The sequence below is a fragment of the Denticeps clupeoides genome, unplaced genomic scaffold (genome assembly GCF_900700375.1).
Source record: "Denticeps clupeoides unplaced genomic scaffold, fDenClu1.1, whole genome shotgun sequence".
NCBI lineage: Eukaryota > Metazoa > Chordata > Actinopteri > Clupeiformes > Denticipitidae > Denticeps > Denticeps clupeoides.
Window position 1 is genome coordinate 131,446 of NW_021629784.1, and position 26,860 is coordinate 158,305.

The window sequence follows — 26,860 nt, forward strand, 5'->3', positions numbered from 1 at the left end:
TACATAAATAATTCCACAAAATGAACGAATCACAACATCCAAGTCCGAGTCAAGTCTCAAGTCAAGTCACAACATTTACATTTACAGCATTTATCAGACGCCCTTATCCAGAGCAACTTACAATCAGTAGTTATAGGAACAGTCCCCCCCTGGAGACACTCAGGGTTAAGTGTCTTGCTCAGGGACACAGTAAGTGGGGTTTGAACCTGGGTCTTCTGTTTAATAGGTGGGTGTGTTACCCACTAGGCTACTACTAGGCTACTACCACCCTGCACGAGTCTCTGTGTAGAGATAAACTAGCTTTGCTTATAGGCCAAAAATTGTTTTCTGTCCTACTCTTATTTTGCCATCAGTTTAATTTTACAAAAGAGATCATGGTAAATAGTTTATAGTACGAGGCACAATTCTAAAAGGAACATCCCACCAAATCATGTACAACATTTACATGCTTCCGTTTCAAATTAAATGCAATAATAGGTCATTGCAACAAAATGGCTGTCCAAACATGTTTACATGTCAGTCTGAACGTTCAGATGAATTTTTTAATATAATAAATACACTAGTTTTGAATTTAGAACTGTAATTTTTTTTACAAGTAATGTCCTTCATCCCCTTTATTTCAAACTGGAATTTAGTTCTGCAAGTTAATCTGTTGCATTAATTGGGTTTAACGAAATACACAAAATGGACAATAATACAGGGTATAAAATATCATGTTATAAAGTGTTTGGCAGTGACCATTTTTTTAGGACGTTGCTTTCAGTTTCGAGATTCAAGCCACCTGCTGTTCTTCCTGGTTTTAAGTGACGTCAGACCTGCTGCGCGATTCTATTGGTTCAGATTCTCAGATATAAAAGTCACTTGGAGTCTTAAATTCTTAAATTAAACTCCAACATGAAGACTGCAGCTCTGCTTTTCATAATCTGCGTTCATCTTGTTTCTGGAGGTACGCGGTACAAACAACAAATGTTTTGGAAGTTCTTTGGGCCTTTTTATTATTATTTTAATTGGATTCTGTTCGCTATAAATCAATTATTGTTTAATTGATTTAATTTAATGCGTTTTCTTGTTGATTCTTGCTTTTCTTGTCTACAGACTAATTATTCTTATTTTTTATTAAAATATTTTCAGTTTCAGTTATTGTTGTGTTTTTTTTATTATCATGAATTTTATTCAGCTAAATTCATCTTCTTAGAGTTAATTGAGTGAGATATATTTTCTATATTTTTATTAATTATTTTGTTGTGTTTAATATTTATTTACAGGTTCTCATTCCCTGCAGTATTTCTACACTGGAGTGACGCGGGGAATTAATTTCCCAGAATTCACTGATGTTGGTCTGGTGGATGGAGAACAGTTTGTTTACTACGACAGTAACACCAGGCAGATGATTCCCAAGGTGGACTGGATCAAGAATAATGAAGGACCAGAATACTGGGACATAGTAACCCAGTTTGCTCAGGGACATGAAGCCAACTTCAAAGCCAACGTGGGTATAGCAATGCAGCGTTTTAACCAGTCAGGCGGTGAGTAGAAATCTAATCCTGGTTTTAAATAATAATTTGATTAGTCATTAGTAAAATCTTTTAGTTTATCAAAGTTCCATGGTCATTCAAGTTAATTAAAGGTCAAGTTGAGCTTTCAGTTTTCATTTACATTTACGGCATTTATCAGACGCCCTTATCCAGAGCGACTTACAATCAGTAGTTACAGGGACAGTCCCCCCCCTGGAGCAACTTAGGGTTAAGTGTCTTGCTCAGGGACACAATGGTAGTAAGTGGGATTCGAACCCGGGTCTTCTGGTTCATAGGCGAGTGTGTTACCCACTAGGCTACTACCACCCCTGTATTTATTTCAGCTGATGAAATGATTACTTATTAATGTACTATTCAGAAATTATAACTTATTAATGTAGAGGAAATTGTTTGCTTTTGTTTGCTGTCAAGAAATGATCCAAAACGTTTATATGTTTGATTTGCTGTGGCTGATGGAGTCAAGTTCTGAGTCTTTTCTATGAGATGTTTAATCTTTATTCTTCAGAACTACAAACCCACATGAAAATAAGAGTAAAATTATAGTGCAGTAATGTTATTTGTCCACATGAGGTCCTCTTCTGTTATAGATTCTTCTTCAGTTTTCCTGTTCTTCTCCACCGAGCAACAGAGCCCTGTAGATACCTGCAAACATTTTTTAAAGCATCTTAAGGGAGGACGCTCAGTTCACCTGGTTTCCATATGCACTTCCACATACATCCATTTGGACATCCCACCCAAAGGAAGTAAATGTATGCAATTAACCCGGCATATTTTTGCAATATTATTTTATAATGTGTATTCAAATTCCTTAACATTTTGGTAGTTGTACTAAACATTTACAAATTGCCATCAATTCTCACATTTAGCAACAGAATAGTTATTCCCACCATAACACATAAAAAAGACAGACGAACAAAAAATCAGCTTAATTTCTCTGAAAGTAACAACAGAAGATTAGGGTGGTAGTAGCCTAGTGGGTAACGCACTCGCCTATGAACCAGAAGACCCAGGTTCAAATCCCACTTACTACCATTGTGTCCCTGAGCAAGACACTTAACCCTAAATTGCTCCAGGGGGACTGTCCCTGTAACTACTGATTGTAAGTCGCTCTGGATAAGGGCGTCTGATAAATGCCGTAAATGTAAATGTAAATGTAAGATTTGATAGACGATGACAGAAGAAGGTGATTCAACTCCACTTGGTCTGAGTAAAATACAAATTACCAGACAAACTGAACTGAAAGTTACACAAAACTTCAGCATTTTTACTAAATAACATGAAGAAAAGTTAATGAAAAATGAAGATTTTCAGCGTTTTTTAGCATAGACAGTGATGGGAAACGTGAGCTTTCAAGTGGGAGCATGAAGATGATTAAAGATGATTTAAATAAATCTGCTCAAGATGTTGTCAAAGCGGCAGCTCTTCAGATGGACATGCTGTGGTTGATATGTTAGATAGTCTGTAATCCAAGCTACCAGTGGGGCATCTACCTGCATTTCAGTGATCTTATTCCCCAGCAGTGATGGTCTGATAGTGTTAAAAGCACTAGAGAAGTAAAAAAACATGACCCTCACAGTGTTCCCAACAGTGTCCAAGTGAGAATGAGTCTGGTCCAGCAGGTAGATGATGGCATCCTCTACACCAATACGAGGTCTATAAGCAAAAAAAATGCTTCTGTTCTCTTTACAGGAATCCACACTTTTCAGTGGATGTACGGATGTGAGTGGGATGATGAAACTGGAGCTACAGATGGATATGAGCAGTATGGTTACGATGGAGCAGATTTTATCTCACTGGATTTGAAGAGCACATCATATGTAGCTCCAGTTCCACAGGCTGTAATCACCAAACAGAAAAAAGATGGAGTTGCTGCTGAATTTATGAAGAACTACCTGACACAGATATGTATTTACTGGATGGAGAAGTATGTTCAGTATGGGAAGAGCAGCCTGGAGAGAAAAGGTACAGCAGCACACAGAACAATGAGAAACTGCTGGTATTGTCTATATGTTATACATCTTAAAATATTATTTTTATTGTCTACATTGACATTGTAAACTAGGGCTGCACGATTTGGGGAAAGAGACATATTGCGATTATTGAGATCAATCATGCGATTGCGATATGATAAAGGACACTTGCTTGTATTTCAATGAAAAGTCATTTCAAAGTGAAACAAACAAACTACTTATAACAACCTGAAATGCCCAGTGCTTTCAAAATACAATATTCTACAAAATTAAATAAATCACAAAAAACTCTTTTACGTTAATGTCAAACGACAAACCCTGGTAAGACTAAACAACTGTTTTGATTATATATGGCCATTATAAAATCCCATATTATAGTTCTTACGTTTAACCAAAACGTTGTTTGGAGGCTGACTTGAACACAGGAATGCATAGCTTCGCTAGCTTAGCCTAGCTTAGCTAAGGTTAAGACTTATAAAACGGGATTTTATAATGGCCAAATATATTCAAAACAATTGTCCAGCCTTACCTATGAAATGTAATCCCCCGGGATCTGGTTTGGAGCGTACAGCGGTTTGTACAGCCCCAAGCAGCACAAGAGTGAGGCATTTTTATGCACTTCTCTCCATAGACATGTATATGCTTCACTCCACAGCAGAGCCTATCACAATATGGGGGCAACGTTGACGTACAATGCAGCGCGTCATGCGGCGTCTAACCATATGTCTCCGAATCGAAAGTCATGTGACCAAACACGTCACATCCGACTGAAGTGAGACTTCAGTCAGCTCGCAAACTTTGAGAGAATGAGAGAATGGATCGGATATGTTGCCGATCCAATCCATGTACTAATCATTTAAATCGCAGCTTTTTGCGTTCATGTAATCGCACAGACTGACATCGCGATTAGATTAATCGTGCAGCACTATTGTAAACATTGTTCCAAGACACATTAAATAATCATTCAGAAATAAAACAGGTCTGTTTATTTATATAAAAATATTTTTACAGGCAGGCTGAAAAGAGAGAGAACGGGAATCACTCATGTCTGAAAATCTTATGACAGAATGTCACGGTGCTGTGTTGTGGATGATCTATTAAGACGTCCTGTTTCTCTTGCAAATTCTCTCCCTGTCCCCCTCCTCTCTTCCTGTCTCTAGTCCCTCCTCAGGTGTCTCTGCTGCAGACAGACCCGTCCTCTCCAGTGGTCTGTCACGCTACAGGTTTCTACCCTGGTAAGGTGATGATGAGCTGGCAGAAAGATGGACGAGACCTGCATGAAGATGTAGATGTTGGTGAGACGTTGTCCAACCATGACGGAACCTTCCAGAAACGTGCAGAACTCAATGTGACCCCTGATGAGAGGAAGAAGAACCACTTCACCTGTGTGGTGGAGCACAAGAGTGGAGACCCAATCCACATGATCCTGACTGAGGAGAAGATCAGGACCAACAGTGCAGGTACAGGATCTTCTAGCAGCAGACATAAATTTTAATTAATACAGGAACTTAAGTTATTACAACAACTTGTGTTTTTGAATGTGTGTATTTGAACATTTTAAAACAAATTAGTTGGTTAGAGAGAATCACACTGTGCAAAATTAAATGATTTAAATAAATGCCTTTGATCCTTTATTCTCCTGTTACATTCTCATATTTCATTTTAAAATGTTTAGTTATATTCTAATGAAGCCCAGAAAGCATAAAAAATTTTTTTTTTCAAACATTTTTCACCCTCCACACTAACCCCTTCTATACCTCCAGTGTCTGTCACTAATGAGACAAATTATTTCAACCAGCTCCTCTAAACAGAAATCACACAAATACAACCAATAATAAAAATGACAAAAATACTCAATTACAAGTGACACAACCAGAATCTGGTGATCTTGTTCAAACATAAATTAGATTTTGCATGTTAAAAATATATTCTTAAATGGATTTGAACTACAGCTTAATTGATTAATTCATTGAGGCTAATTTAGAAATAGTCTGATGAAGAAGCTGTGAAATTAACATAATTATGAAAATGTATTAATGTTACTCCAGGCAATAACCCTCCAGTCACCGTTCTTGGGTTGGTGGTTGCTGCTCTCGTTCTCATCCCTGTGGTTGTTGGTGTTGTGATGGTTGTGAAGAGAAGATCAGGTGAGAGACGCAGCAAACAACATCAGTAACTTCTACACCAGACATGGTGTCATGTGGGGAAACTACTAATCAGGAAAATACTAAAATACTTTCTCTTCTCTTTTATACAGGATACAAGAAGACCAGCCGTGAGTATTACACTGATGAAGCAGCTGCTCAGCCTCTGCATAGATAGTAAGTTGTTTCAATCTTATTTAAAGATGTGCAACCTCAGTCTTTAATGAAAATCATAAACCATTTCTGCACATTGTAGATTAAAACAGATGATACAATTAATAAGTAAAATACACACATATATCCATACACATACATGTGCATTGTATACCTGGTATGAGGATGTAATGATGTACTAAAATTGCCAATTAATACAATTCACAATTTTACTGTACACTTCACTGTCCTCTTTTCTCACAATATTTTTAAACAGAATTAGCCCAATGCGTTTGTGAGTGTCTAAGTTTACCATGTGCATAAAACATTAGATATTGCGCCAGCTTCCCACACCACAACGTCCATGTTTTTTCTCAACTGGTTTAATCTTCACACATTAATATACTTTTTTTCCACACTGTCTGTGTGAAACAGTATTTCAATACACGGTATACTGTATACTGTACTCACAATAAATCTCTCTTGAATCTCTTGAAATGGGGAATAGAAAACCGAAGGGTGACCATGCAATCATGAATAAAAAAAATGCCACAATTCCGCCCTGGGCAACCACCCATGTTGCCCAAATCAAAAACCGCCACTGCCTGGCTGATGACACTGCAGCCAGCAAATCTATAGGCAGTAGAGGAGGTGCGCCAGGCAGTAATGCCCAAGCAGGAGAAGACCTACCTGCACATATGTAGAACTATAAAAACGTCTTAAGAGTATTTAGAAATAAATGCATTTAAACATAAGTTGTATTGTACCATGAAATATCTTTAATATCAGATGCATATATAAACAAACAAACACCCACACATTCACCCAGAAAAATGCTTATTTTCTCTTTACAGGAATCCACACTTTTCAGTGGATGTACAGCTGTGGGTGGGATGATGAGACTGGGGCTACAGATGGATACGAGATATATGGTTACAATGGAGCAGATTTTTTAAGTTACACAGCAGCACAGCACACAATGAAATTTGTCCTCTGCAACCCATCACCCTGAGTGAGCAGTGGGCAGCCATGACAGGAGCCCAGGGAGCAGTGTGTGGGGGATGGTGCTTTGTTCAGTGGCACCTTGGCAGATCGGGATTCAAACTTGAACTTTTACTGCAGGTAATAACTGACAACCTTCTGATTACGAGGCCACTTCCTTAACCGCAAGGCCATCACTGCACACTGATTTTATCTCACTGCATTTAAGGAGCACAACTTATGTAGCTCCAGTTCCACAGGTTTTAATCACCAAACAGAAAAACACTGGAGTTGCTGCTGAATTTATGAAGAACTACCTGACACGGGAATGTATTTACTGGCTGAAGAAGTATGTTCAGTATGGGAAGAGCAGCCTGGAGAGAAAAGGTACAGCAGCACACAGAACGACAAACTGCTGGTATTGTCTATATGTAATGATTAAGATGCTTATCTTAAAATATTCTTATAATTGTCTAATTTGGCTTCGTAAACTAGGGCTGCATGATACTGGGAAGATATGCGATATTGTTGTTGAATATTGCGATAACAATATTTTTTGCAATATAACATTTCCCTAGGGAAATGCTTTTTAAATTATTATTATTAGCTATTAAAAAATCATTTATATATGTAATGATCATACTAAAATAAACAGGTAATATATATTCATCTGATCTAATTAAATCTAATTCAGGCTAAAAAGAAACAACATGTCTGTCACATGATTCCATCACAGAAAACGAGGTAACGTGACTCCTATAAATTGGCTAGATGGCCACTGCCAGCCACTCAGTCATTGAATGACATGCGTCATCACGACTCGGCTCCTTGCGACCTCATAAGACCATTTCTGCCCTGATCGAACTCTTTTCTCCTGAACTCTTCCCTCAGAGTTTGCTGCAGCGGGCACTCGCGCCTGTGATTAACCCCTTACACGGCGCTCAAACACATACATTTCTCAGAGCGTGGTATCGGTCCTCGGTATCGGCGGACTTTCAATGAGTACAAGTACTTTAGAACATGTGGTTTCGGTGCATCCCTACTATGAATTTGGACATATTACACGTCTCGCATACTGTTTTCATATACAATATATTGTGTGGCGGCGGAGCCCGGCCAATGAGTTGGGACCAGAATGCCTTGCAGGTGAGATACGTGCCGACAGGACGGGCGCGCCCAGAGTCTGCAAATAGTTAACCATGTTACGGGTACATGTGTTCTGTTGGGGTTCAGGGTGTGTGTGTTATGGGGATTTAATGTAACTTTACACCGGGAGGTAGTTTTGTAGGGCTGGAGGATTAGAAAAGCCGCCTCCCTGTTTTGTAGAAGCCGGTGAAGAATCACTCATGTCTGAAAATCTTATGACAAAATGTAACGGTGCTAGAGTTGTGTTGTGGAAGATCTGCTAAGACGTCCTGTTTCTCTTTCAAATTCTCTCCCTGTCCCCCTCCTCTCTTCCTCTCTCTAGTCCCTCCTCAGTTGTCTCTGCTGCAGACAGACCCCTCCTCTCCAGTGGTCTGTCACGCTACAGGTTTCTACCCTGATAAGGTGAAGATCAGTTGGCAGAAAGATGGGCAGGACCTGCATGAAGATGTAGATGTTGGTGAGACGTTGTCAACATGACAGAACCTTCCAGAAATGTGCAGAACTCAAAGTGACTCCTGATGTAGAACCAGTTCACCTGTGTGGTGGAGCACAAGAGTGGAGACCCAATACACATGATCCTGACTAAGGAGAAGATCAGGACCAACAGTGCAGGTACAGGAGCTTCTAGACAGAATCGTCAGTTTTCTTGCTTTAATGTCCTTTGGATAGAAATGTGCAGGACCAGTTTACAACAAAGTGTGGTGGAGAGTATTTCACTATATGGTGCTGAGGATACAATTAATAATTAATTAATAATTATTAATTAATTATTTATTTAGTAAAATAAAAACAGAATATAAATTCCCTCCAAACTCACCCCCTTATTCCTCCATTATTGACCATTTGATTTGAATGTTACTGACAGTCACAAATAAAGAAGCAGAAATAGAACAGAACCTTTTTACACACATTTATACCAACCCTACACAGAAATTGGACACGTTTAAGTAACTGACTGCCTAATAAAGTAGATTAATAAGAAGAATGAAGAAAGAAGAATGTGTAATTGTTTCAAAATACACATTAAATACAGAATAAAACAAAAAAAATTATATTCCTAAAATATTACACCTAGACTCAGCTTTCACCATTTGATTTACTTTACTGCTGTTTTGGCAACAGTTTGCTCAATTCAGGTGAGCAACATCCTAAATGAAGATTATTATTATTACACACTCCACACATTCTAGTATACTGTATTACTGTACTGTATTATTACAGTACACACTCCACATAGTCCAGTATTAAAGTGATTTACACTAATATTTTACTGCAGGTAATAATGTTCCTGGCAAACAACATCAGTAACTTCTACACCAGACATGGTGTCATGTGGGGAAACTACTAATCAGTAAAATACTAAAATACTTTCTCTTCTCTTTTATACAGGTTACAAGAAGACAAAAAGTGAGTATTGCAATCATCTCAGAAATTACGTAATATTAAGATCAGTAATGTTAACCTCGATTTAAACATGACTTATGTGTAACTTAATATCTGTATGTTTGTGCTTTAAACTAAACATTTTCTGTTCATCTAGCGTCTCCTCCAGCGTCTGTTTGCTCTGATACGGGGTCTGATGGCTCTGGAACATCTGCTGAGCCTCTGGTCACATAGTAAGTTATTTCAATTTGTTTACTGGTGTTCATATTCAGTCTTTAACACAAACGTTCTTATAGAGGAACTGTGTTCTGTTTGCCAGGAACTACTGATCCAGTTCTACACTGCAGACAAAAAATCCACTAAGTGCCCCTCCATTACAGTCTGGTTTGGTGACTGGACCTACACCTGTACATCAAATTATCATTATATTGTTCTTTTAAATTTTATATTGTTCTTAATTACTAGGATCTTTGCACTTTAATACAGTTTTTGGATGTATATAACTTTTCACTTTAAATATTCCCTTTGTGTGGAGGAAGATATGTTGGGTTTAGTTTACGTATTTTATATGTCTAGAGTGTGTGATGTACATTGTGTAATAAAATCCTGCTACTGAACTGAAAATCTGGTTTCTTTTAGCCTGACTGTTTAGTCCCTTATACTGATCAACAAAACACAAACTTTATAGTTTTCAGATAATGGAACAAATTTTTTAAAAGTAGTTAGTTTGCTTCTTTACTCATTTAGAGTTTTATTGGTACCGAAGGCCAAATGTTTTACTGAATGCCTAAACACCCAACTTATTTATCTGTTAAACAAAACTGGCGGGATTGTACTCATTTCAAGAGAACTTTTGTTAATTATTCTATTTTATGTGAGGTTGCAGCTTGCAAGACACACGTAATACAAATGTCCACGTTCACACCTGGTCCTGTGTATTTACATTCATGTTGAAACATTTACTTAAATGGTTTAAAGTATGAATCACAAATGAGTTTCAGCATGTGGTTTATTAACAATTTACAAAAGCCATTGTAGATAGATATTTAAAATAGTGAGAACCAAAATAGACAGGACGACGGAGACCCATGAGATAGGATAAAATACCTACTTAATTTACAATCATAACTGTAAAAATGTAGTAATTTAGTGTAAACATGAATCAAGCATAAAAATTTATGATAATATATAAACATTCTTCTTGTCCATTTTCATACTAGTGATCACCAGATAACTTTAAAACCAGTCAGTGAATCCAGTTTTCTTACATGATCTCAGACAGGGCGGGTCTACACATGCCTGAGGAGGTGAACAGAAAAGAGAGAAATGAAGTTCATGCAAACACGCTCTGGTTAGACCGGTTCTATGCTGCTGGGTGGGGCAGGAGCAAGACTGAAACACGACAACCTGACATTATATTACTGTCAGACGCCCAGGTTCAATACTGGGTGAGGGTCATGAATCAGGATAGAAGCCAGGTCAGGGACCCCTGGTGTGTAGAACGTCCTGGGATGAGTGTATAGTTGGGCAGCAGGGAATTTACACAGGGTGGGTGTTTTGTTAAGTAACAAGTTTATTTATCACTTAACATAATTCTTCAATAGTCCCAGAAGTGGGAAATATGTATAGTCGCATCTGAAAGTGAATAAGAGCAGCAAAAATAAATAGAATAAAAAACCTAAACCAAAACTGCAGTATCAGAAATACAATATGAAAAACTGAAAAAAAACAACAACTCATTAACTTTGTAAAGAAGAACTCGAAAAAAATGGTCACCTGTTATTCCCTCTTCACACCCACACCTGTGGGTTCACACAACAGCAACAGCAAAAATGTCTTCAGACACTCAATTTCATGACTGAAGAAAGGTTCGGCACCACAGAATGGTACGCTGCATGTCTGACAAAAGGAAGTTCCTCTAACACATCATCAGACCCGCATGACCAGACAAAAAACACAACCATCAATCAACAGACCCACAATAAGTTGTGCTACATAATATTGGTTTTACGTGTTTTTGAAATATTATGAGACTTTATTCTCAAATAAATGTTTTTCTTTTCTCTTGCTTTCCTTGTCTTTGTGTAATGTGACACATCTTCAGGTCATGAATTGTTCTACACTTCACCACTGACAGATGAACTGAGTATGATTGTTCATCTTGATAAGTTAAACCTGGCAGTGAGTGGGATCTATAAGGCAGGAATTAAAAACTGGTGAATCTGTGACAGGATCACTGATGCACATGTGGAACACGGCCTGGTCTGTTGTCAGAAGATCTACTGTAATTCAGAATGCAGAAACATACAGTTTGTTGTGTATGTGGGCTGCAGACCAGTCATGCTGACCTGTATCCACCACCAAAATATCATACAGTGGCCATGTGAGCATCAGAACTGGATCATGGTGCAGTGGAAGGTGTCTTGGTTTGAAGAATTATGTTTTATTTTACTTCAATGCTTGCCAGGTGTGGGTAAGACATGGCGCCATGTTGCATTGTGGGAAGTCTATGCATTGACATCACTTTGGCTCACAAAGTTCAAGTACACAACCACATGAAATCCACATGAAATCCTCTTTCAGCTGGATAACGTGTCCTGCCACACTGCAAAAAGCTTGAAGAATGTAATAAGAAACACAACAATGAGAGCATGTTAAGCAAACTTATAAAATCTGCAGGGATCAAATAATTATTTCCTCTGTTGTATGTTTTAAATAAAGCACTTAAAACAAAAATTAATCTTCATGTTGTGTGTTATGCTTTGTTAAGTTTCACTCTGTTCTGTGTAAATTGATTTAAATTACAAAATGTGACCTGAAGGAAACGCTAAATTGGAGTCCTGGGCAACTCTAAACATGAAGTGGTTGGGCTTTCTGTGTTCATTATAGTTCAGAGTTATAGTTCATTTACATTTACAGCATTTATCAGACGCCCTTATTTGGAGCGACTTACAATCAGCAACTACAATCAGTATTTACAGGGACAGTCCCCCCCTGGAGCAACTTAAGGTTAAGTGTCTTGCTCTAGGACACAATGGTAGTAAGTGGGATTTGAACCTGGGTCTTCTGGTTCATAGGCGAGTGTGTTACCCACTAGGCTACTACCACAGAGAGCTGGACGGTGATTTTGGAAATCGTTCTGCTTTGTTTGATAGCAATATAATTATAATTTGTTGCAAAAGAAATGTCTTTTATAAAGATTATCAAAATATTTCCTATATTAAAAACAAGCCATCTTTATCTAACTATTTACACCTAGAAAGAACAGGGACCTGAATACACAGGAAGTCTGTACCAGAGCAGGTATGGACATGAAAATAGAGAAGTCGTCTGTATCGGTGCTGGTTAGACTGGTTCTTTGTTGTATGGAAAGTACCTGCAGGGAACAGCAGGAACTTTAGGACCGTTAGCGCCTTGAAGTGGAGAAACTGAAACACAACAACTAGCTACCATCTTACCAAATACATGTGAACTGTAAAATGATGAAATGATGAAATACTGACCATCATGCTGCATCTGTTTTGTTGTTCTGTATTTATGTTGTAGACCATGAGTTGTGTTGTTTATACCGGACACTCTACACAACTTCACCTGCAAATTATGCATCACACAAATAACACTCACTTAAATTGTACAAGTGATTGTATTTTAGCGATGTGGAGAATGTGAGAATTCCATTCATAAATATCACATCTATAAGTACAAATGTGTCTAGTAAATGAAGTGAAGACACCGTACATTCTATGGAAAACTGTCAGTATGACAGACCATTTATTATATTTTACTGTTGAATTTTTTTGTCAGCGTTTTTGTAAAGGTTTTGTAAACTTTCCTCATGAAAGTTCTAGAGAAGATTTAGAGAAGAAGAGAAGATTTTCAGCTTTGTAGTTTTGTTTGTATCAAAAGGTGGATCCAGGGCTGCACTGACATTCTGAGAGAGTCATATTATTTAACCATATTCTATTATTATCACATTGCATGACATAGAGTAAAAAGGTTACTTCGGAAGTAACCCCGGCAGAGGGGACTCCGGATCCGGAGTCCGGACCGGAGTTTCATGTTCGTCCTGTGTAATGTTCCCTGATCGTGTTCACCTGCTGTATATTTATATAATTGTATAAAACTATCCTGTTCGTGTCTGTTCGCCGTCATTGCGTGTTGATGTTCCCTTGTTTCTTGCCTTATGTATTAAACCCATGTCCTGTGACATCGTGCATATGCGTCCTCCTTCCTTGCCATGTCCAGCCCATCGTGACAGGTTAACTAAACTCACTTAAATGTCAAAATATTTAAATTGATATTTATTTTTTATCTTTTGATGTTTATCTGAGATCTGATCATTTAAAATTACAATGTAAGGTGCAGGGGCAGTGGTGGCCTAGCGGTTAAGAAAGCGGCCCCATAATCAGAATGTTGCCGGTTCAAATCCCGATCCGCCAAGGTGCCACTGAGCAAAGCACCGTCCCCACACACTGCTCCCCGGGCGCCTGTCATGGCTGCCCACTGCTCAGCAAGGGTGATGGTTAAAAGCAGAGGACACATTTCGTTGTGTCACCGTGTGCTGTGCTGCAGTGTTTCACAATGACAAACACTTCGCTTTCAGCTTCATGTTTTTACATTTTTTAATGTTGTGTGTTCAGTTGTGGGCAGGTGCACAGTTGTGCATGCCAAACTAGTTCCACTCGCATGGGGAAACCCCACTTCCATCTCTTGTCTGAGATGAAACAGGTTGTGTTTTGGTGAAGCTCCATGTCTTATTTGAAGTTGGTCTCCAGGGCTCCACACACTTTTGCCCACAATAAAAAGAGAACAGACAGCAGAACTTTTTCAGAACATCCTGCAGCGCACAGAGATCTTCTCAATAAAGGAATCTGGAAACTTCTCCCGTGGTCTGCACCTTCATTCCTTGTGTGGAGAAAATTTCCTTTACAGTTAGCAGTAATGAGCCCATTATCCAGCTGCTGAAAATAAGCTGGGTGACAGCAGCAGAAGACGGCAGACCAGAGGCTGGTCAAGAGTTGGGCACCTTTTTGAACTCGAGATCATATGCAAATGAGGCACAACATTAAAATACTCCACACATAGTATATTTAGATAATATATGAGAAGAATGCCATATACACTCAAATATTATTAATGAGGTAGACACTTTTCTTTTACAACCTCCAGTTCTTCATCAGTTCATAAATCGTATAGAAAGAGCAACAGCAGTTAACCCTGTAATGTAGGAAAAGTCTGATGTTTTTATCTTGTGAAATGACACAGAAATCTCACCTTAATTTTGTCGGTTTTAATTGTAATTGCTTCGTACATATCATTTTACCACTTCTCACTTTTGTATTTCAAGGATTCCAGTGTTACCTTCAATTTAAACTAAATAATTCTGTCATGGCCAACACGTACCCAGCCCGCCAGAGAGCCCGAGGGTCGAGTGGGACTCCGCCCCTTCCCTGTGTTCAGCGCCTGGCATGGTGGCTTAGTTTATTGTTTTTTGGACATTTTCCCTGGCTTTTTGTTTCCTTGCAAATAAACTGTTCTTCCTCTGACACCTTGCCATCCATCATCCTTCCCCAGCATAACTCTGGCATGACACCCGTGGTGTTCGCTTTGTGTTTATATTCATTAAATATCATTATGTTGTTCACAGCCTCATGCATCAAACTCCTTGGTGTGACAAGAATAAAGTACTTATGTAGAATACTATAATGAATACACAAAACACATTTATTAAAGACACCTTTTTCCAAAATGTTAAACGTTTGCTTCTCTCACAGTTCCTCACACAGCTGAGGTATAACACACAGTGTTTAACCTCCCCTGTGAGTAACTTTGTTCTTGCTGTGGACGTTTGTCTAAGTGCTTGGATCTCTTTGTAAAAAGAAGCCCAGTATAAAGTGAAAGTGAAGCGATTTGTGAAACACTGCAGCATAGCCAGGCCATGACATGCGCCTAGGGAGCAGTGTGTTGGGACTTATGAATCGGCAATCTTCCCGTCCACTTTCTTACCCGCTAGGCCATGACTGCCCCAAGAGGTCGTATAAACTCTTCATATCTTCATCTTCTTATTTATAATTAAATAATTATACAGAATTTACACAGTAACGTATTAGATGACAGATTTATATAATCACAAACATGAAACTAAAACTGCAGTTATTTATTAACGTTAAAAAAAAAATTATTTACAGTAAATACATAAACTCAGAAAGTGACAAAACTACAAACATGAAAACTAATGATGATCATAGAGCTTTTTACTGATTAAAATTCTCTCTCTCTCAGGAGTTCACAGCAGATGTACGGCTGTGAGTGGGATGATGAAACTGGAGCTACAGAAGGATACAGTCTGTATGGTTACGATGGAGCAGATTTTATAAGACTGGATTTGAAAAACACTGATTGGGTTGCTGCAAGACCACAGGCAGAAATCATCAAGCAGAAATGGAATGGAGCTGAAGCTAATTACTGGAAGAAATACCTGGAACATGATTGTGTTGAGTGGATAAAGAAGTATCTGGGAATATTCCTCGGTCTGGGAATATCAGTCTGGAGAGAAAAGGTACAGCAGCACACAGAACAACACAGAGAAACACACAGCAGGACTGATATAACGCTGAGGTGCTCCTGGTTTGGTTATTTGTGGTGGTTTTGGAGCTTAATCACTCTCAGATGCTTCATAAATATTGTCAGGGTAATTGGGGCCTTTAACAGTATGGACATGACCACACACCCCTGTCATGACATGACCACACACCCTTTTATCATTTACAGCATTTTATGTCTAATTTAGACATATTTTTTGCTTTCTGGAAATTCATTATTAGATGTGTTAACACCTTTACCTAAAAATGGCCACAGCGTGAAGTGAAACTTTTGTCTTGCCCAGCTGAAAAATGTTTTGCGTGTATTATATATTACATGATGAATAAAATGGTATATGTAATAAAAACATGTAATACAAAAATGTTATACAAAAAGCCAATTGATTGCATTTTTAAATTAAGGAACAGTTCTCCCCCAAAAATCTTTAATGTAACATGATCAAATAGTTTTAAACATGCCCTGTCACATTGCCTTCAAGTCTAATTCGAGCTGTGGATCGAGATGCTTTGGCTGCTGTCATTATTAGAACTATTTTCACCACTTGTTGAGTACATTTTAAAATTCGGAGTCACCCCTGCCGGTTTGGATCATGACAACTGGATTACTTGGTGAATCATTATGTATTGTCTAAATTAGTTGTCTTTTGTTATGTTTCATGTTTTATTTCATTTAATATTGACTAGTGACTGTAATACATATGTAGATGATCTTAATGCAACCAGTAATGGTTCTTGTTGTTCTAATCTACATTCTGTGCTTCTTTTTTAATGCCAGTCTGTCCAGACAAGTCTGTGCTGTTGGAACAGAAGCTTTTTAGCTGCTTTTGGTATTATTTGTCTGAGTTTGTCATGTTTGAAGACGCTCTCTTGAAATTTTTTCCTGCTGCTTCTGTGGCTGCATTTCATCTCTCATTCACACACTCCTGCACTGAATAACCAGCCTTCTGCTGTCGGTTGTGTGCATCCAGTGAAGGTTGTTGCACTGCCACTCATATTTTTATCATCATTACAATGTAAAAAATTAAATATGCCACTAATATGAATATAATAAATGTAATATAATAATTTTACAACTTCATCTGCTGTTATTCAAACAACACCCAGTGATGCCTCATTGCAGGTTTGAAGAAATACATAAAGCAATATAAAATATATTCAGTGACCATAGGAGACATAATCATTCACAGAAAAAAAAGAAGTCTATAACCTGCTTGAATGTGAAGTAAAAATCTCTCTAATATTGTCCTCTGTTTAGCACAGGGAAGCAGTGGGATTAAACCATAGCTGTCATTTGTTTAATGTGCCTTTTCTCATCCCTGTAGTTAAAAAATATTAGTTAAAAAGCCAGAGCTTCCCATTGGTGGACAAATGTAATGTATATGGCAGCTTGGAATGAGCACAAAGTTGTGGGAGGAGCTTCAGTGAGAAACCTGCGGCTCTATCTTCTCCCCAGATTTTGGTCCAGCGTCTGTGACCCATGAGGATCTGATCATTCCAGGGCGATGTGAGAAATGAAAATCTTGGTCATTCTCATCTGTTCCCTTCTGGTCCTAAAAATCGATCTTGCATCAGGAGGTTTGTGGTTTTATATATGGTTCAACATTCATATAAATGTCTCTCTCTTTCTCTCTGTGGAGTTTTAATATTTTGTTAACCTTTTATGCTCTTGTGAGTGGACAACACACTCTGGTCTTTGATCTAAAATAAAGTGGAGAACAGTTTAGATATGTGTTGGTGGGAGGGACTGTTGGTGTTGCTTGGTATGGGTGGTGGACTAATGTTCCTTCCGGGGTTTCTTGACAACTCAGTTCACATCTCGTCCTTGTCTGGGCCTGTCTTGTTAAATATAATGTGGCCTGTTGGCTGCTCACTGTGTGACTGCAGCTCATAGTTTATCATCATATAACAATAACAAAAATGTAAACATTATTATTTATAAGAACTTCATTTGAACCGCGCTAGTATGTGAAACCTCTTCCATGTGGGAGGAGCTGCAGTGAGAAACCTGAAGCTCTGACTTCTGCCCATATTTAAGTGACGCTGATGTTCTCTACAATCATCATTGGTCACTGGTAAACTGTAATGAATGCAGGAAGATACAACCAATTTCCACAGGGTTCTCTACTGGTCTAATGAGTGTAACCCCTGATGAACTTGTCGTTTTAGGGCATTTGACTCATCTGGCAAAATGACAATCCTGCTCATTCTCGTCTTTTCTTTTCTGGTCTTTAAAAGCAGTCAGGGGGTTTGTGTTTATATAAATGAAACACAGCAAGTACAGCACATGGTGACCTCTGCTTTTAACCCATCACCCTTAGTGAAAGGCACCCGGGGAGCAGTGTGTGTGGGGATGGACTTTGCTCATGGGAACTTCAATGGCATTTTGGCAGGATTTTAACCTCCAAATAAACTTCACACGCTTTGAACTAAGCAGTACTTTTATGTTTCCTAAGCCTGAATTTGGTAGGTGGTAGTAGTCTAGTGGGTAAGACTCTTGCCTATGAACCAGAAGACCCAGGCTCAAATACTGTGTCCCTGTGCAAGACACTTAACCCAAACCCAAAAACTTAACCCTGTAACTACTGATTGTAAGTTGCTCTGGATAAGGCCGTCTGATAAATGCTGTAAATGTAAATGTCAGTTGTTGTTAAAATTGTTGGCTAAATGAATGTAAGTGGGTCACAGTACTTTGGTTCCAAATACTTTCAAAGTACAGAGAAAAACTAGAAAACTACGACCCAAATACCCATATGGTTGCAAGGGAAGAGCTTCAATTATTCAGAAAATTAGTGATTGTAAATCAAATTGTTACCCTCTGGTAAATAAAAGTGGTCACTTCAGAAGGAGCCAGATGGATTTCTGCCAAGGCTCAGCAAATTATAGTCCGCTATGTGTTGAGTACTGCTGATTTTACATTCCTACTTCACATACCTGTGCAGGTTTGATGCATCTGTGGCCAATCAGAATCATTCACATTTACGGCATTTATTAGACACCCTTATCCAGAGGGACTTACAATCAGTAGTTACAGTAGTTATGTCTGAAGTACAGTGTGCCTTCTGCTCGGTTACATAAATAATTCCACGAAATGAATGAATCACAACTTCCAAGTCCGAGTCAAGTCTCAAGTCCAGTCACGACATTTTCATTCACGGCATTTATCAGACGCCCTTATCCAGAGCGACTTACAATCAGTAGTTACAGGGACAGTCCCCCCCCTGGAGACACTCAGGGTTAAGTTTCTTGCTCAGAGACACAATGGTAGTAAGTGAGATTTGAACCTGGGTCTTCTGGTTAATAGGTGAGTGTGTTACCCACTAGGTTACTACCACCCATAATCAGTAATTATTAAATTATGAATCAGTATTGTTGCTTGACAGTCTTGAGATCTGAAGCTGTCAGCCAAACCCATCATTTAGATGCCCACTATGTTAATATTTATTGAACATACAGTAGCTATTTGTATTTTATTTATCTGTTTATGTGTTTTATTTCAAATTATTCACACACTACATTTAATAGTATAAGTAATCTTTTGTAGGGAGTATTGAATATATTGTTTTTAGTATCTAAAATATTATTCAGTAGTTATATTTATCCCCCTTGAAGAAGAGGGTAATTTAGATATTTTTATTGATTTTTTTTGTTGTGTTTAATATTTATTTACAGGTTCTCGTTCCCTGCAGTACTTCTACACTGGAGTGACGCGGGGAATTAACTTCCCAGAATTCACTGCTGTCGGCATGATGGATGGAGAACAGTTTATGTACTATGACAGTAACATCAGGCAAGCGATTCCCAAGGTGGACTGGATCAAGAATAATGTAGGACCAGAACACTGGACCAGACAAACCCAGATTTTTCAGGGAACTGAAGCCGTATACAAAGTCAATATCGGTACACTGATGCAGCGTTTTAACCAGTCAGGCGGTGAGTAGAAATCTAATCCTGGTTTTAAATAATAATTATCTTGGTCATTAGTTATATCTCATATTTAAACTACATATAGTTCGAATGGAGTCATTTTTAGTTTATCAAAGTTCCATGACCATACAAGACAAGACAGGAAGCAGCACCTTAATCAGTATGTTGCTGGTTCGAATCCCGATCCTCCAAGGTGTCACTGGGCACCGTCCCCACACACGTCCCCACTGCTCACCAAGGGTGATGGTTAAAAGCAGAGGACATATTTTGTTGTATCACAGTGCTGCAGTGTTTCACAATGACAATCACTTAAAATAAAAAGACCAGATAATAATAAAACACTAAAATCTGACACTGCAAATCAGTTTTCTGACTGTTGTTCTGACATTAGAGAATTTAAAAGAAGAGAAATACAATTGACTATAAAAAGATAACTTATTAATGTAGGTGTAAAGGATGCACATCAGCATTCAGTCACCCATGCACACCAGTTGGTGTCAAAAAGGGAGGTTTTATTTCTGTGGGAACACAGCAGGGTTCAGTCAGTGACCCTCCTCTCATCCTACAAGACACAGGCTTCTATTTTTTCCAGAACCGTGTGTACGGCAGAACGCTGCACGCGATTATATTACAGAGTATAGGGAAACTTTTTTTGGCTAACAAGAAATGATCCAGAACCTTTATATTATTGTGGCTAATGCAGTCAAGTCCTGAGTCTTTTCTAACAGACGTTTAATCTTCTTTAGCCTTCAAAACTACAAACTATGGGCAGAGATTTGAGCCAGTAGAAACTGAAATTGAATTGTATGAACCGAATCTGAATGTTCTAAATTGCATCTGAATTCCAAGGAAATTGAAACTGTATTTTACAGGTATAAAACTGTAGCGCAAATTCCTATCTCCAGCAGAAGATTTAAGAGAAGATTAGTTAAATCAACTCTCTGAAGACTCAGAGCTTCATCTCCACTTGGTCTGAGTAAAATACAAATTACCAGACAAACTGAATTGAAAGTTACACAAAACTTCAGCATTTTTATTTACTGAATAATGTGAGGAAATGAACATTTTTAGCGTTTTCTTCAGCTTCATCAAGTGACTCAGTTACTGTCTGGAGACGCTTGAAAGGGTGAAATTCACCAGAATTTACTGTCGGAACCGCAGCCATTTTTATTAGATAACTGGTGGCTCATAGTAATAAGTCACCATTTAAAAAGTAAATCAGGACCAGGATTCGGTGGCTGGAGAATAAAGTGACAGCGCTGCTGTAAAGGTGGGAGAGAAAAGAAACAGAAACGGTTCCCACGTTGCGTGGAGCAGCTGAGCGTGAAGTTCAGTAGCAGCACAGCGCTGGTTTTACTGCTGAATACTCCAGACACAGCAGGACGTCTTCAGCCTGAACGTTGTAGACGGTGACAGATTCTACTTCTATAATGCAGTCATGAGACCAGAAACACTCAGCTCTTCACTCCTTATAAATGTAGAGGCACAAACTCACACTTGTACACGCACATTTTTAACAGGGCGAGTAAAATGAAAGACATTTTATTTCTTAGACTCCCAGTTTGGTTACAGAACAGATTGTTTGCAATGTTTCTGTTTAAAAAACTTTCAGACAGCCCTACTGGAGACCAGATTAAATGTTCTTGTGCTTGAACTTCACCCTTCACCCCACCTCTCTCTCAAATGACCATAAAATCCTCTCTACTTGTGGTCAGGTCCTGCTGGTCTGGACTCAGTTCTGCTGCTGCTGTTGATTTGCTGTTGTTTGAACATTCAGATCATCACCTGCACCTTCAGGCAACGCGTGTATTTTGCTGTGATCCTGTAACATGATCCATAACATTTACTGTACAAGCATCTTGTAAATATGATCATCACAAATAAAAATGGCATCAATTTTTAATAAGGCTGGTCAAGTCCAGCTGAAAAAAAGAAGCAAAACCGACCTAATTAATATGAATAATTATCAGTGTGAATTACAGAGCCCTCCTGTCATCTATCTTCTCTAAACAGAAGTTTCTAAACACAGAATAAAACTTTCCCATGATTCCCTGTAACCCCACCCTCTATACTCCCCACCACAGACTACAGATAACAGTGCCAGCTGCTCTGTGTTTTATTCCGTGTTACAACGTACAGCACCTCTTTCTGCAGAAGCTTCACTAAAATAGATGCGGAAAAAAACAAAGAATCTCCGGTAAATAGAACAGAAATGAGAAGGTTGAGAAACGCGCTGATCTGGGCTTCATGTGCAGCAGAAACTGAGAGAAACAGATTCTTCATGTGTGTCTGTGTCGTGTATTGATGAGACGTTCACAGATAGAAGTCAAATAAAAGACATTTTATTGTTCAGACCCGGAGCAGGAGGGTCCTGACTCCACCAGGAGAAGGAGAAGATTTGTGATCTTTTGTGCTTGTTTTTGAACGTCAAACATTTATCATTCAACTTTAGTTTTTTGTTCTGAGTTAATTTTTAATTAAGAGAGCAGTATTTCAGTTTGAGACCCTTGAGACTTTTCTTACAAGAAAGAAAAAATGAAGAAAAGCTTTTAAACATAGTTGTACTATGAAATATCTTTATCAAATGCATATATAAAGAGACTAAGATCCACACATTCACCCTGAAAATACAGTAAATACAGTAAAATCACACACTGGCACAGATATAAACTCCCCTTCTGTCTTATTTTCTCTTTACAGGAATCCACATTGTACAGTTTATGTACGGCTGTGAGTTGGATGGTGAGACTGGAGTTACAGACGGATACGAGCAGTTTGGTTACGATGGAGCAGATTTTCTCTACCTGGATTTGAGGAGCACATCTTGGGTTGCTCCAGTTCCACAGGCTGTAATCACCAAACAGAAATGGGATGTAGCTGATGCTGAGTATACCAAGAACTACCTGACCCATGAATGTATTTACTGGCTGAAGAAGTATGTTTACTATGGAATGTACAGTCTGGAGAGAAAAGGTACAGCAGCACACAGGACAACGAGAAACACAAACACTGTTTATGTGTTATTATTAAGATCAGAAAATATTCTTATAATCGATTACATTTAAAAACACATTAAATAAGCAAAAAGCATCCAGTAGACGTGATAATGTTAAGAATAACATTTACTAACAACACAGTAAAACAGAGACAAAACGTACACAGGAATCTATAAATTTATGCATATTTAAATATCTGAAGATTGTGGAATATAAAATGAGTGTTTGTTGGAGGATCTGCTGATATGAAGACGTCCTGTTTCTCTCCCTGTCCCCCTCCTCTATTCCTGTCTCTAGTCCCTCCTCAGGTGTCTCTGCTGCAGACAGACCCCTCCTCTCCAGTGGTCTGTCACGCTACAGGTTTCTACCCTGATAAGGTGATGATCAGCTGGCAGAAAGATGGACAGGACCTGCATGAAGATGTACATGTGAATGAGACGTTGCCCAACCATGACAGAACCTTCCAGAAACGTGCAGAACTCAAAGTGGCCCCTGATGTGTGGAAGAAGAACCAGTTCACCTGTGTGGTGGAGCACAAGAGTGGAGACCCAATCCACATGATCCTGACTGATGAGAAGATCAGGACCAACAGTCCAGGTACAGGAGCTTCTAGACTTCTTCACTAATATTGAATCTTCAGTTTTCTTTTTGTAAATTCCTTTGGATAGAAGTGTGTAGGACTAAGTGTGTCGGAGAGCATTTCACTGTATGGAGCTGAGGACACAATTAAAGATCTTTTATTCCTTCATCTTCCTTCATGTTCGGTTAAAGGCACAGTAGCCAACAATAATAATGATAACAAGAGCGAATTAATTACTTAATAAATAAAATAAAAAACACTAATTTATCACTCTCTGTCTCATTGTTGTCTACATGTTTTTTTTGGTTATATGTTACTCTGCACCGCCTCTGTCCTCTGCCTGCGCTTTATGAGCCCAGATTGTCTGTGTCGCACACGTCAGTATGTAACTTTGTTTAATTGTTTTGTTTCATATTTACTGTCTAACATGCATGTAGCTGAAATGACAATAAAGCTAATTTCACATCAGAATATAAATGCCCTCCAAACTCACCCCCTTCTATTCCTCCATTATTGACCATTAATCTGATTTGAATGTTACTGACAGTCTCTGTCACAAATAAAGAAGCAGAAATACATCAGAACCTTTTTACACACATTTATATAAACCCTACACAGAAACTGGACATGTTTAAGTAACTGGCTGTCCTTATTCATCTACTTTATTAGCAAATAAGAATGTATAATTGGTGCTGTTTAAAATACACATTAAACACAGAATAAAACTAAAAAAACATTACAGCTAGACTCATACTACACTGTTTGATTTACTTTACTGCTATTTTGGCAACATTTAGCCAAATTCATGGGGGCGACATCCTAAATGAAGATTATTATTATTAATACATGTTAATGTTGACCCAATACACACTCCACACAGTCCAGTATAAAAGTAATTTACACAAATCTTTTACTGCAGGTAATAATGTTCTATTCATCATTGCTGGGTCGGTGGTTGCTGCTCTCGTTCTCATCGCTGTGGTTGTTGGTGTTGTGATGGTTGTGAAGAGAAGATCAGGTGAGAGACGCAGCAAACAACATCAGTAACTTCTACACCAAACATGGTGTCATGTGGGGAAACTACTAATCAGTAAAATACTAAAATACTTTCTCTTCTCTTTTATACAGGATACAAGAAGGCCAGACGTGAGTATTACACTCAACTCAGTGCTCCTGCATCACAGTCTGGTTTGAGACTGCAACAAACAGAAATTTAACAGCAGATTATTTCATATAATTTGTACTGCCAGTCGCTCCATGCAAACCTTTATGTGGACCTGTACATCAGGGTGTAGTGGTGGCCTAGTGGGTAAGGAAGCAGAGCCCACACACTGCTCCCCGGACACCATTCATGGCTGCCCATTGCTCACTAAGGGTGGTGGGTTAAAAGAAGAGGAAATTTTTCATTGTGTGTACCATGTGCATTGCTTCAAAATGACAATCACTTTACTTGAACCTTAATCATTATATTGATCTTTTACATTTAAATCGTGTTGCCTGTCACATCACAGCAAACAAATGTTGCTAAAGTCTATCTAAAGTTTATCTGAAGTCATACAGGTACCTGAAATATGGAGTTTGTTGCACCAAAATCCTGTGGGGTGGTTGATCATTATGAACAGTTCCCCCACTTATCAAAAGAAGAGTAAGACCTGCATCCAGACTTTTTCCATCTTTGTTCCTCAGTTCTCATTTGGGTTGAAGGTGTTTATTCTTCTGACTGTAATTTTGGTTCTTAATTATTAGGATCTTTGCACTTTAATACAGTTATAATATACAGTTGTATAACTTTTCACTTTAAACATTCCTTTTAGCCTTTGTGTGGAGGAAGGTATGTTGGGTTTAGTTTACATATTTTTTTGGCCTAGACGTGTTTGGTCGTGTGTGATGTACATTGTGTAATAAAATCAAGCTACTGAACTGAAAATCTAGTCTCTTTTAGCCTGACTGTTTAGTCACTTACACTGATCAACAAATCACTTTTAAGATAATGGAACAAATTTAGTAATATAGTAAGTAGTTAGTTTGTTTCTTTAAAAACTAAATTTTGAGTTTTATTGGTCCTGAAGGCCAAGTGTTTTACTGAACCCCTAAACCCCCAAATTATTTATAATTTAACCAAAACTGACAGATCATATTCATGATTTCAAGAGAACTGTTGTTCATTCTTCTATTTTATGTGAGGTTGCAGCTAGCAACATTTACATACCTGTGTATTTACATTCACATAGAAACATTTACAAAAATGCTTTAAATGTATGCATTTTCAGCATGTGGTTGGTTAAAAAAAAGAAAAGAAAAGTACAAAAGCCATTGCATAGTACAGATATTTGAAGTAGTGAGAACCAAAATAGGCAAGGTGGGGGACACCAGTAATCACCAGAGAACATTAAAATCAGTCTTGAGTGAATGAATCCAGTTTTATAACATGATCTCAGACAGGGCGGGTCTACACATGCCTGAGGAGGCGAACAGGAAAGAGAGAAATGAAGTTCATGCAAACAGGCTCTGGTTAGACCGGTTCTTAGAAGAAAGTGGATAAGAGCAGCAAAAATGAATAGAACAGAAAAAAATATACCTAAACTACAGTATCAAAAGTACAAGATGAAAAACTTAAATCGACAAAAAACAAGCTAATTAAAAAAACTGAATAGCCACCAGCTACTCCTTCACACATCACCAAGTTTGTAGACAATACATCTGTAATTGGTCAGATTGTGGAGAACCTTGAGTGCTTGAGCTGAGATAACAACCTTGACCTGAACTCAGACCGGCGCTTCCAATTACTCCGATTACTACTATCATCCTTGAACACAACAGCAAAAAGGTCTTCAGACACTCCACTTCATCAGGCATTTGCATGTCTGAAAAAAGGAAAGTTCTTAAACGCATCATCAAACCCACATGACCAATGACACTTCATTTCATGAATTGTACAACAATTCTACAGGAACTGCACAGTAACGTGGCGGCTGGACATGTCTGTTAATGATGGAATATTGTAATGGAGATATTAAAGGTGGATGAAGGAGGTATTACATGCGGGTGATGGAAATGTTACATATGGGTGATGGAGATATTACATGCGGGTGATGGAGGTATTACATGCGGGTGGTGGAGATGTTACAGGTGGGTGATAGAGATATTACAGGCTGTAGATCGAGATGTTACATACGGGTGATGGAGATATTACAGGCAGGTGATGGAAAAGTTACATGTGGGTGATGGAGATATTACATGCGGGTGGTGCAATTACCTTTTTGACATATATATCTCATATGTATTAAACTATTAATCTTCGGAATATGCAAACTATATTAATCATTAGTCTCTTGGATGAGAAACTGTGGGACAAAGGATAATTTGCAGGACAGTGTGACCATGAACGGATAAGGGGAGGCCTGCAGACGCTGAAAAGCAGGAAACCAGCGACCATGACCTCGGCA

The 26,860-nt window shown here is 38.4% G+C and overlaps 3 protein-coding genes across 8 annotated transcripts in view; all 3 read left to right on the forward strand.

The window, feature by feature from the left end:
- LOC114774181 (H-2 class I histocompatibility antigen, Q9 alpha chain-like) overlaps positions 1-8,369 on the forward strand; it is a 31,174-nt gene extending 22,805 nt beyond the window's left edge. For 2 of the 4 annotated variants that reach the window (XM_028966106.1, XM_028966103.1), the window contains exons 2-9: positions 1,266-1,526; positions 3,225-3,497; positions 4,666-4,965; positions 5,554-5,652; positions 5,763-5,826; positions 6,657-6,924; positions 7,013-7,170; positions 8,252-8,369. In XM_028966106.1, the coding sequence (XP_028821939.1) occupies positions 1,388-1,526; positions 3,225-3,497; positions 4,666-4,965; positions 5,554-5,652; positions 5,763-5,826; position 6,657 (876 nt within the window). In that variant the 5' untranslated portion in view covers positions 1,266-1,387 and the 3' untranslated portion in view covers positions 6,658-6,924; positions 7,013-7,170; positions 8,252-8,369. Of the gene's footprint in view, positions 1-894; positions 947-1,265; positions 1,527-3,224; positions 3,498-4,665; positions 4,966-5,553; positions 5,653-5,762; positions 5,827-6,656; positions 6,925-7,012; positions 7,171-8,251 lie in introns of those variants that run through there. The other 2 variants (XM_028966105.1, XM_028966104.1) reach the window with 2 other exon arrangements.
- Positions 1-26,860, forward strand: part of LOC114774179 (BOLA class I histocompatibility antigen, alpha chain BL3-7-like) — a 167,237-nt gene that overhangs the window by 118,673 nt on the left and 21,704 nt on the right. The window contains exons 6-8 of one of the 2 annotated variants that reach the window (XM_028966094.1): positions 9,319-9,336; positions 9,470-9,545; positions 9,632-9,936. The exons of the other annotated variant lie outside the window; for it this stretch is intronic. Of the exons in view, the coding sequence (XP_028821927.1) occupies positions 9,319-9,336; positions 9,470-9,545; position 9,632 (95 nt within the window). The 3' untranslated portion in view covers positions 9,633-9,936. Of the gene's footprint in view, positions 1-9,318; positions 9,337-9,469; positions 9,546-9,631; positions 9,937-26,860 lie in introns of those variants that run through there. 2 annotated transcript variants of the gene reach the window in all.
- On the forward strand, positions 17,337-25,336 carry LOC114774180 (BOLA class I histocompatibility antigen, alpha chain BL3-7-like). 2 transcript variants are annotated; one of them, XM_028966101.1, is made up of 6 exons: positions 17,337-17,489; positions 19,584-19,844; positions 22,539-22,811; positions 23,132-23,431; positions 24,334-24,432; positions 24,543-25,336. In XM_028966101.1, exons 1-6 carry the CDS (start codon positions 17,426-17,428, stop codon positions 24,629-24,631), a joined length of 1,086 nt encoding a protein of 361 aa, XP_028821934.1. In that variant the 5' UTR covers positions 17,337-17,425; the 3' UTR covers positions 24,632-25,336. The 2 variants fall into 2 exon arrangements, with proteins under 2 accessions (XP_028821934.1, XP_028821935.1); XM_028966102.1 differs by lacking the exon at positions 24,543-25,336 and adding an exon at positions 23,774-23,795.

Excerpts from the sequence above, each read along its gene's own strand:
- LOC114774180 (XM_028966101.1), top strand. The coding sequence starts at position 17,426 with ATGAAAATCTTGGTCATTCTCATCTGTTCCCTTCTGGTCCTAAAAATC. Across the intron at positions 23,432-24,333 it reads GATCAGGACCAACAGTCCAG|GTAATAATGTTCTATTCATC; the intron begins GTACAGGAGCTT and ends CTTTTACTGCAG. Across the intron at positions 24,433-24,542 it reads GGTTGTGAAGAGAAGATCAG|GATACAAGAAGGCCAGACGT; the intron begins GTGAGAGACGCA and ends TCTTTTATACAG.